The sequence below is a fragment of the Python bivittatus genome, unplaced genomic scaffold, assembly GCF_059951505.1.
Source record: "Python bivittatus isolate LINGU-HERP-01145 unplaced genomic scaffold, Pbiv_v1 ctg000020_np1212, whole genome shotgun sequence".
Classification (NCBI taxonomy): domain Eukaryota; kingdom Metazoa; phylum Chordata; class Lepidosauria; order Squamata; family Pythonidae; genus Python; species Python bivittatus.
The window spans coordinates 84,943,397-84,955,403 of NW_028277030.1; the positions used below are offsets into that span (position 1 = coordinate 84,943,397).

Sequence of the window (12,007 nt, forward strand, 5' to 3'; positions counted from 1 at the left end):
TTTCTGGCCAGCAACTTTCAGCGTCATTAAGCCGCTGCGCCACCGCGTCCCCTTACAGCACAATTAGACTTGCAAGATTCTGTTATTAAGGTCAATCTCAATAAAAGAAGTTTTAATCTTCCTGCAGAGTTGATTTTCTGGTGTGGTCTAACTAATGGGGATGACACAGACTGAATGAGAGCTTATGAGTGAACTACTGTTGTACTTAAACTAACAGAATCACTTCATTTTTTCTTGGATGATACATCAGTTTAAGAATGTACAGGCCAATAAGAAAATGTAAACTTGCAGATTCATTTATATAGCTGCTCAGCTCAAGCAATACGACTCTGTGTAGTATACAAAAATTTCTGACCAAAATATGAAAGAAAAGCAGAACATGACTCTAAAACAAAACAGTTAAATTGTGATTAGAAAGTAAGTTTTGATGTATTCCATCAAATGGGCACTCTGGTCATCTTGGCCCAGGTGCCCTGGGGAAAGAGCCAGGTCTTAACTGCTTTTCTAAAGGCAGCCTGCAAGGTCAGGGCCAACCATATATTGGGCAGGAGGTTGTTTTAAAGGGCAGAAGTCATCACTGAGAAGGCCCATCTCCTGGGTCTCACAAGATAACATTTCAAAGCTGGGACCTGGAGCATGCCCTCCCTATTGGAGCATATAAGATGGGCAGATAACATTGGGAAAAGGCAGTCCTGCAAAAAACCTGGTTGTGTGCCATGCAGGGCTTTATAGATAATAACTTGGAATTAAATTTATGTTACTTAATGCATCTTGGAGGTACTTAGATCTAGGTCAGACTAGGCAACATGGTGCCCAAGGGATCCACTATTAGTGCTTATCATACATCCCATCCTGACTTTTTAAAATATTATTTTAATTAAAAATTTATTAGGAAGATACCATGTTATAAAGCAAAACTCCACGCTCTTGCATCATATTTATTTTTAGGAATGTCTAGAAACTGCCCCCCCCCCCAAATTTCTACTGGAATGATATCATGGAGTTTAACTTCTGGTAAATGGATACTTTGTGAATGTCCATGTCCATCATGACAAGTATTTTGCAAATAGGCAAGTGTCCCATGGCAGTAATTGGATGAACACGCCCACAATGTATTCTCAAAATTCCAAATGCACTTCTGTCCATACTGTAGAGAGTTATTGAACTTGGAAATGATTTTCTTTTATATTAAAAATCCAAAGTAACTTTTGAATGTTAAAATCTCTCATTTTTAAATCCAAAATGCATTTGTTAGGTTAAATAATGTTTCTTAATGATTAGTGATTGTAATTAAAGAACATGTAATATGCTTTTTTTAAAAGGCCGATTGGTGGCTAGTCTTGTTGCTGAATTTCTTCAGTTCTTCAATCTTGATTTTACTTTAGCTGTATTTCAACCTGAATCAAGCACAGTAAGCATTTTTAACATTTTAATTTCATCATTATACTTGATGTTGTGCTGGTTGAGTGGAACCTGAATTCATTTGTATGCTTAATTTATACAATTTATAATGCTGTTTTGGAGTATCCCTGAAAGGGAATGTAGACATGCTCACAATAAATTAAATCAGTGTTTCTCAGCCTTAGCTATTTTAAGATATGTGGACTTCAGCTCCCAGAATTCCCTAGCCAGCATTCTGGCTGGGGAATTCTGGGAGTTGAAGTGCACACATATTAAAATGGCCAAGCTTGAGAAATGCTGGATTAAATGCAAGAGAAATTGGGTCTAATGTTTCAGTGTCTTATTTATGCCAGGACGCCATAATTAAATTACAAGTTTCTGAGTTTTGGCTTATTCCACTTAGACCAAGCTAACAGCTAGAGAGTATTCAGTTACGACAGCTTGAAATACATTGGGGCAAAAAAGCCACATTTTGTTTCTTGAAAATGTATAAAAATTGCCAATGATATTCTTTAAGTAATCAAAAATGTTGTTACTACTGATTCCATTTTGAGAATGCATTTACTTGATATACATAGATGCCACTTCCCACAAAATGAAGTAATTTACAATTAAAGTATTAAAATAGTAAAAACATAAGCAATATTTATGTATTTTTAACATCATTACATAAATTGCATGGGTGAGAAATTAAACTCAAAACAGAAGTATTCATCCAGTATTCCTACAGGGAAGGCCTAGATGAAAACAGGTTTTCAGCAGGTGCCTAAAATATTTAATAATATGCATCTCATCAATTTCATTGAGGAAAATAGTCCTAATTGCAGGTGGTGCTATCATTACAGAAAGCCATCCTATGAGTAAGCAAAAGATGGCACTCTGTGAGGCTTGGCACACACAGCAGAATTTCCTTGATGGTATTGGATAAGGCTCAGATCTCTAACAGCAAACATAATCTGTCAGATATCCTTGTCCCAAGTTGTTTAGGGACATATACATCATAAAACCTTTGAACCTGGCTTAATAGCAAATTGGGAGTGTCAGCAACAATATAATATGGGGACAGGCAGGTCGTCCCCTCAGCAACTCTTAAACAAATTTTTCTCAGGGTTGCTCAGAAACCTGAAAAAAAGATGGCTCATTTGATGAATAGCAGAGCATCATATTCACTATAGATACTTATTTTTTGTCATTTGGATTACTTGCTAAAATAGTTATTTAACTTGCATGACAGAATTTCACATTTGGGGAATATTGATTTGATTTGGGTTTTTCTTCTGTTTGCTCACTTTGCATTTTGTAAATTGATAAAAATAATCAATTACAATATATATTTTTGAAAGCATTCATACTTTACAGCATTTTTTCACACCTGCCTAAAACTTTTGCACAGTATTGTATATATTTTTTATTTTAGTACATATAATGGGTTTGGGGTATCAAGTAAAGAGCTCATTCACTTAGCTGGGTAAGAACTTGGGAGGTGAGAAAACATGCCTGTCTCACATTAGGTTCTTAGATTTGTATACCAAGCTATAGAATTAAAAAACAGTTCTGTAGGACTAATTAAAAATTGGGAGGTTAAACTAAATGCAACCTAGAAGAAGACTTATGTGGCATGTATATCTGTATATTGTAAAAGGGAATATATGTAAAAATGTCAATTAATTTTGACATGAAAATGCTTTGTATTCAATTTGCTGTCAAACGGACAAAAATAAAGAACTACTGAATTATCCTATGGCTTAGTGTTGCATATATGTATATATGTGTGTGTTTGTGTTTTGGCAGTTAAATGGACTTGAACCTCGAGAAAGTCTAGCTCAAGACTTGGGTATTTTAGAACCTAAAGCCCCAGTAGATGGGCCCTTGCTACTGGAAGTGGTCAGAAGATATCAGCAGAAAAAAGGCATTTCTAACAGTGGAAATGTAAGACTGTTAAGATCCTAACCATGCTAATGAATTCTTCATTTTGATGTAGGTACTTTGAAGAGCAAATTACTGTTGAAATAGTGGTATTTATTTAAAATAATGCTTTGTATTGTTTCCTTTGGCGAGAGTATGTCCATACTTTTTTTGTGTACGTGACCAAGTCAGTCTTGATTCCTAGTGACTAAGTGAACAACCCCATTAGGTTTTCTTGGCAACTTTTTCAGAAGTGGTTTGCCATTGCTTCTTCCAAGGGCTGAGAGAGAATGACTGGCCCAAAATTGCCCATCTGGTTTAAGGCAGGACTAGATTTCTCTATTCCTAGATTTCCAGTCTTAACCACTAGACTATACTGGTCTTTATAGCCATACTGCTTAATGGTATTCTAATATAATCATACTTTATATTTACTGTTTTTCTACATTTCTATTTAGGTAGCTCCAGTAATATCTGAAAATGTACATTCACCTCCAAAATCATCAGATGAAAGGTCTAACATACTCTCAGCGCCAAGTAAGGTAAGTTGGAATAATAAAGCATATCTTTAAGAGTGATATTTCTAGAATCTTCATGACTTAGTCTTCATCACCTAGTCTACAAATAGTAACAGGGGAAAATATATATTACCATAGCAGCAATACCACAAATATATGTATATATTAGAACTAGAAATGTGCTATTATATAAATTATTATGGAACTTTATGTACACATTGTTTTTAAATGCAGCATACTGAGCAATTGTAAGCGGGATGAGCACAGTGGGTCCTTCACTGGTTTCAAAGACCTGCTGACTTGTAGTTGAGAAGACTGGAGGTGAGGGTCGCTTTGCCAGGCTTTTCAGTCTAGCAAATCTTTGTTTTTAAATTATTTGAACTACGCTATTGCTGAAAGCTATTTTAAAGCCTAATCACTGGCAACTTATGGAGATTTTCATAGTTGTAAAAAGGGTTCCACCTTCACCTGAATACTCCCCTCCCCCATGTTTAATTCTAAACCATCCTGGATAACCCTTCTAAGAAGTTAAAATTATTCTGCCTAAAGCCTCTGGAGTTCCATATATTTCTTTTAGGCATGAAGTTCTAAAACAGATTTGACAGAAACTACTTAGTTGGTTTGAATTTGGAGAATATCTCTAGTTCAACTTATTCTTTTAAAGCAAAACCAACTAATATATAGGTTGCAAAAAAATTATGCTGATAGAATATTTTTATATAACCAAATAACAGAATTGCTGGTAGAGAAGTATCTATTATAGCTTAGTATTAAATGTGAACCAAGCCAGTATGCCTTGTTCAATAAACCATGAATAAAAGTACAGTGGTACCTCTACTTACGAACTTAATCCGTTCCGTGACTCTGATCGCAAGTTGAGTTGGTCGCAAGTCGAAGTAAATTTTCCCATAAGGTTCAATGTAATTACCGTTAATCCGTTCCGGCGTCCGCGGACCACGCGGCAGGGGCGGAAAAATGGCCGCTGACCACGCGGCAGGGCAGAAAAATGGCCACGGACCACGTGGAACGGGCGGAAAAATGGCCACGGACCATGTGGAATGGGCGGAAAAATGGCAGCGGACCACGTGGAATGGGTGGAAAAATGGCCGCAGACCACGTGGAACGGGTAGAAAATGGCCGCAGACCACATGGCACGGGTGGAAAAATGGCCGCGGACCACGTGGCACGGGCGGAAAATGGCTTGTAAGTCAAGGTGAGTTTGTAAGTAGAGGTAAATTTTGGGGGCCGGAGCTGATCGTATCTTGAAAATTTCGTAAGTAGGGGCGTTCGTAAGTAGAGGTACCACTGTACCTTAACTTAGCATTATCTCTGATTCTCAAGTGAAGTTCCATTTCACTGGTCTGGGGGACAATTATTCAGTAATTTTATTATCTAACAATCCAACTTCACTCTATTTCATATCTCCTTCCTATTTAATTTTTATTTTGTTAATCTATTCTTGACCTTTTTTTATTCTAAGTGCTCCTGTTTGAAAACTGTTTAATTATACAGCAGACGTTCTCTTTATGCATACTGTTTTGCAGTACACATAGAAACTTAATGGGGCAGATTTTGATAGTGATGTCTGAGCAAGTAGTAAGTTAATAGTTTTGATGCTAGTTATAAGACTAGTAGGTTTAGCAAAAGAACAAGAGTACAGGGTCCTCAAAGGGACAATATGCCAATAATGAATATATAAATATAAATATTAAAATGACTAGGGATGATTGATTATATGATTAAGAGAGATAATTAATGCTTCCTTCTGGGAGGGAGTGATGCCCATATACAGTGGTACCTCGGTTCACAAACTTAATTCGTTCCGCGACTCTGGTCGTGACCCGAATCAAATTTTCCCATAAGGTTCAATGTAAATACGGTTAATCCGTTCTGACCCCTCCGAATTTGGTCGCCAACCGATTTTGGTTGCGACCCGAATCAAATTTTCCCATAAGGTTCAATGTAATTACGGTTAATCCATTCTGAACCATATATATATATATTTTTTAAACCACAAAAATATGACACAAAGTACAGTACGAAGAGAGAGAACGCTAACCTTGCTTGACGCAACTTCTGGCATGGAGGACAGGAAGGCGGGTGGGGAGGCGGTTATTGCTTGGAGGGAGAGTCCTCCTCCCTACAGGAAGCCATGACCACGTGTCATGGGAGGGAAAATGGCCATGGATCCTGTTCGTCACCCGATCCAGCGTTCGCAAACGGAAGCAAAATTTTGTGAACGGTGCTGTTCGTGACCCGAATTAGTCGTGAACAGAAGCGTTCGTGACCCGAGGTACCACTGTATTTAAATAAAAAGCATTGATATTATTAAAAGAAGATAGGGAAAGTATGCAGATGTGGCTTACTTAATAGCAATGCACTCTGGGTCATGTGATCAGGAGAGAGCATGAATAGGAGTAATCAGCAGCATTCAAAGACATTGCCTAACTGCCCATTCCATAGGGATGCTTTGGGGAGTTTTTTCTGGAATGTTTTCTCCACAGACCCCACTGAATCTAGCCCATTTTTAAACTAGATCTTTCTTTTGCCAGTTTTTCCCACCAAATTTCGTCCCATTCTGTTTTGTTTTCAGACTTATGCTGTTAGAGAATGGATAGATAAACAGACAGATAAGTAGATCAAATTCCAACCCTTTTTACGGAGAATGGGTCAGGCACAGTTCAGATTGCCTATAGTAATTGCTATTTTCCCCCTCCCCCCTCTCACAGAGCAGAGAGATTAGAAAGGAAGGGATTACAAGAGAGTAAGCAGACATACAATGGGGAATACACATCAAAAGCAATGCACTGGCAAAAACAAGTGATTTCTGTAAGCAATCTCTCCTATACCAATAGAAGCGAATATGTGTAGCTCAGGGTTGAACTGTGGAGTCCTTGGGGTTCTCTGAGCTTGATTGTTTTCTTGCAAACGTTTCATTACCTGGCTAGGTAACATTTTCAGTGCTAGAATAGAATGGGGTTTGCTCTGTTTATATATTGTGGCATGCCCTGCCAGTGTTGGTGGGGGTGTGGGCTTTGTTTTGTTCTATTTTTTCCTCTGGTAGTTCCTTGATTAAGGTATTGTTTACTGCTTGTATGTCTGGTGGTAATCTTGGTGTTAATCTCTGCTTATCTGGGTGAAGATTGCTGGTGAGGAGATGTTCTGGTCTTTTGTTTTCCTTTCTATTGTCCCTTTTGAATAGCGTGTAGATGTTGTTAATCTCTATGTGCCTGTTGATGGCTGCCTTGTCTGAATACCAAGCTTCCAAGAATTCCCTTGCATTTTTGGATTTAGCTTGGTCTAAGATGCTGACAGTTTCCCAGTTGAAACTATGGTTAAGTCTGTCCGTGTGTTGTGAGATTAAGGAGTTTCCATCATGTCTTCTGACTGCTAGTTGGTTCACTAGCAGTTGGTTCACTAGTTGGTTCACAAGAGAGGAAGCAGGCACACAATGGGGAACACACCAGGCTGTTTGCATAGCGCGCTTACAGCTGCTGATGCCAGCGCATTGTTTTTGATGTGTATCCTCCGTTGTGTGGCTTTGTACTCTCTTGTAATCCTTTCCTCTCTAATGAATGTAAATACAAACATTAATTCCCTTCTTGTTAATTATCACAGCACCAGAGTGAGCATTCTAAAAGGCAGGGGAGTGGTTAGGAAGCAAACAAAAGCGGAAGGTGTCAAATTGATTAGTCTTGTCAATTTCGAGCCAGCTATCCCAGTGCTGCTGGGGTGAGCATTCCAAAGGGTGGGGGAGTGGGGAAAAGGAAAACACAGTCATGGTCACATGATTTTCCACTTAGTGATTGCTTTACTTAGCAACAGAGTTGCCAGTCCCAATTCTGGTAGCTAAACCAGGACTACCTGTATTGTGGTTTTTGATATTATCTTCTGAAATTTGAGGATATTATTTTGCAATGTTGTCTTCTATGTCAGGCCATATTCATAAGGTGGTGCTGTGAGACTGCTGTTTGACACCTAGGCCATTGACCTGTAGTATCTTACAATATTTCATCTTGTCCTCATATTATATCTACATGAAATTGCGGAGATCATCTAGAATGAAAGATCTTGACAACAATCCATTCCCTATTTATTTTGAAGAAAAAAGGAAAATAAATAATGTTGATTCAAATACAGGTTTAAAAGAATATAGAAAATGTAATATAAAAAAAGAAAAATCGATATAAGCAATAAAATACAGGTGGATAACTAGCAATCAGTTTTACTAATGTTTACTATCTGACTCCAAGGATGTAATCAATATTATTGCAGGGGTTCAGGGATGATATGGATAAAGGAAAACAAGCTCAAATGAAATCCAGACAAGAGATAAATGGTCACAAATTGTCATACATGGGGTTGCATTCCTCCTGAAAAAGCAGATCAGGAATGCTTCTCAATTTCCAGCTGTCGACGGTTATATAAACCTTGGTTATATCAGACTAATCCAATATGCTATATCTGGGAGTACCCTGAAGAGTGTCTAGAAGCTTCAGTTGGTGCAGAATATGATAGCTGAGCTCCTCACTAGTGCATAATAACAGGAATCATGCTTGTGTTGAAAGACCAGCTTTAGTTGCTGTTCAAGCTGTTGATTTTACAGTTCTAACTTGTTTGGGACCTACCTATCTGAGGGATTTAATATGAATTTTTATAGAAATGAAGTTTGGCAAGAGAGATCTTCTTGAAGATACTGAACTTTCATTGTTTGGTGGATACATAGAAGTGTGTTTTTGTACATAATTCTCTCAAGCTACAGAATGTACTCTCTTGGCAGTTGGTTAGTTCTTACTCGTAACTGCTTCAGGAAAAATCTTCTTCTTCAGTAAGGTCTTTTAAGTTTGACTACTAATAGCTTTATTCCCTTTTATTTTAAACTCCTAGCCATCTAGAATGACCTGTAATAGAAAAAAGCATTTAATTGATATAATAAAATGTATATAATATTATAATAAAAATGAGTTATACCCCATTATAGTTACATATTCAAAAGAATATTGAAAATAGTCCATTCTTTTGGGATATGGGAAGAAGAGATTATTTGTTGTATTTTAAGAGAAGGTGATAAGTTACTAAAATTGTTTATGCTTGTGATGAAGGGGGAAGTAATTTTTTATATAATTCCTTTCTTTTTCTTTACTATATTATTTTTTCTTTCTTTTCTATTTTTCTTCCTATTTTTTACTTTTCTGCACTTTCTATTTTTTCTTTTATTATTTTTAGTTTGTATTAGTTTTTATCTTTGTAATTGTAATTTTTAATAAAATTACTATTAAAGAAAAGAAAATAGTCCATCCTTTTTAATCTTGATTGTGACAAATTTTAAGACAAAGTGAAAAAAATTATTTGTTGTTCTAATGTATTTGCAGTATTACTCCGTGCCCTGGAGATTGCATCATGTTTCTTAACTTTTTTTTTTTTTTTAATATAATTGGATCTATGGTGCTGTTGTATTCATTTTTAGTAAACTAGTTATGAGATTACGGACGCTCTGAGTAAACCATAAATATTTTCTGGAAGATTCTGTTTGACTAAATGAGATTGGAGGGGACCTGTTAATTTTGCAACATGTGAGGCAGAATATAAAAAAACAAAGACAATGAAAGAAGAATTTACAGAATCAGATCAATGAACAATCTAATCCAGATAGGAGTGCAAATCTGTGATATTTTACATTTATTTCAGGAACCATGGCAGTTTTGAGTCTGTGTGAGAATAGGTTATCACATTGGCTATGAAGTCTAGATATTAAATATTTTGTTGAAAGAATAATACTCCATTGTGGAGTGGAGAAGTATCTGTACTGGATGAAATACTTGCAGCTGTGGCTAAAACAGAGAGAATCTGTTCAGTGTAGCTAACATCTCTGCTTAAGATAACAAATAATATCTTGTTTTAGCCTGAATATGGTGTTTTGGGAATGGGGAACATAAGATTCCAATGACTGTATGTAAAATCAGTATTGTAGTTCAGAATTTGCCACTAGTCTTTTGAGTAAGACTGAGCTGTGTAACTGCAGATTCAGCAATACTCTGCAGCATGGAACAGCCAAACTTGATTTCTTGTAATTTTTTTTTTTAATACCCCATAATAGCCTGACTATGTATTCCCTTCCCTCCAATTTATACTCCAGGTAGTTAGGGTGGAGCCAATTTGAGTTTCTTTTTTGTACTTTCCTCAGTTCCCAGACATAAAGCAGGTTTTTGTATTATGGAAAGGGAAGGGAAATTCATGGGAGGTGTTTTTTTTTCTTCCTTCAGTCTATATGGAGAATATATTTTCTGCAAAGAAGTCTTGAGTAATCAGAATAGGTTAAAATGATAGTATCTGTGTCCATTTTCTAGTAAGTAAATCAGATGTTGCAGAGAAGATATTGAAAGCAAGTTGGCACTATATGCTACAAAAATACTCTGAAATACAGCCCGATTGTTTTTCACCAACTGCTTGTTTCAGTTTTTCGGAAAACCTCTAAATTTTAGTACAAAATATTTTAATAATCCAAAAGTCTCTTCCATTGCTTGGAGAGTTAGGTAGCAACTGTTGTATTGCCCAGCATGGTTGCAGTGTTTTTCCACATATAAAATGGTGTGGCGTTATTTGACGGCAACACTGCCAATGATGGTTGACTGAAGACCCTTTGGATTTCAGGTTATATGACTCATAGTTTTTCACACTTTCTTTGGTTGATAAATTATTGGAAGATATTGAATGCTTTAAAAATGAAGTCTACTTGAGCTGCTCTAAATAATCAGTGATGAAAAAGGGTATTTATATTTTAAAAACATAACCATGATACATTGTGTATTTAAGCTAAAGCTATATATACTATCTAAAGTAGATAAATTGTGCTTTTAATGTATATAACATTTCATAATTAATTATGAACATGCTTTATTCAAATCATGTTGATTAGCTTGGATGTTCTGTCTGAATTTTCAAGATGCATATCATTATGTTAATTTTAAGCATAATTTTGTAAATAGTAATGGAAGCAACATAACCAAAGACATTTAAAATACTGCAACAAGATGTGGTATGTTTTCTGTGGTAGAAAAATAAACGTATTTCAGAGGTTGAAACCTTTTTCCTCCTCAAGGCTGCAGTTTACTGTAGAGTTGCACACTTTACTCAAAAAGTGGGTGAGGTCAGGGTAGAAAAGTAAATTCAGACAAGAAAATTAGGTGGACCCAGGACAACATTTTAAACAAAATGTTTAAAAAAAACCCTAACAAAACAAAACAAAAATCATACTTAAACAGACCCTCTCAAACCAGCAGTACACTTCTTAAAACAGTGTTTTATCAGAAATGTCAGCAATATTATAAAGGTTTGGGATTATAAAAGAGTACAGAGATCACAGATTAACACTTCTATTTTATTTAAAAGATAAATAATCAGTATCATCTTATGAATGTTTAATTGGAAGTAAGATCCAGTTTGCATAATGGATTTATTTCCTGGTAAATGTCCAAAGGATTCTTGAAGCCTAAATAATGAAATGCAAAAATATGTGTCCTTTAAATGGAGAATGGTCAATTACTCTTAGTAATACTGGATTTAATTCTATTTTTGCTCAGAGAAGGACACCCTAGATAGGAATGCCATGGTCTAATATAAATGCTGAAGTACTCTGGACAATAAAATCATAGAATGTTGACTAGATAAGATACTATCACCAGCCCAATTAGATTGCATGATTCATTCCATGCCTAATATATTTTCATCTGAAGAAGTCGATTATTTTTTTCAAGTGGCAGGGAATTTACATGGCAGTGTTCATTTACAGTTTGTGTGTTACTCCACAAACCAAATCAACATTTTGTATTTTTAATAACAGGATTTTTTTTTAAGTAAACACAGCATAATATTGTTACGGTAGTATTTAGTTTTACATGACATAACCCACATTCAATTTATTTTCATTTTTATGCCATTATTTTATTCTTATGTTCAGATACCAAGGTATAAAGGACATCGTAAACAGAAAAGGTGCTTGAACACAGCTGAGCAGGTAAAATGCATGAGCAGAAGAACCTGGCAGGTGCTTCTGTTTCTAACTTCAGTAAAGGAGCAGCTTGCACTAAAAAGTAAATGCAACTGGCTCAATTGCATTTTGGTAAACTAACTTCACAAATGTACAGGAGTAACATGGACTTTGAGACACACAATATTCACAATTT

The 12,007-nt window shown here is 36.0% G+C and overlaps 1 protein-coding gene across 2 annotated transcripts in view; it reads left to right on the top strand.

The window, feature by feature from the left end:
• CEP43 (centrosomal protein 43) overlaps positions 1 to 12,007 on the top strand; it is a 37,445-nt gene that overhangs the window by 8,142 nt on the left and 17,296 nt on the right. Inside the window, exons 4-7 of one of the 2 annotated variants that reach the window (XM_007443042.4) lie at positions 1,323 to 1,411; positions 3,193 to 3,330; positions 3,765 to 3,848; positions 11,782 to 11,838. In XM_007443042.4, coding sequence (XP_007443104.1) covers positions 1,323 to 1,411; positions 3,193 to 3,330; positions 3,765 to 3,848; positions 11,782 to 11,838 — 368 coding nt within the window. The remainder of the gene's footprint in view (positions 1 to 1,322; positions 1,412 to 3,192; positions 3,331 to 3,764; positions 3,849 to 11,781; positions 11,839 to 12,007) is intronic. The other variant, XM_007443043.4, reaches the window with a different exon arrangement.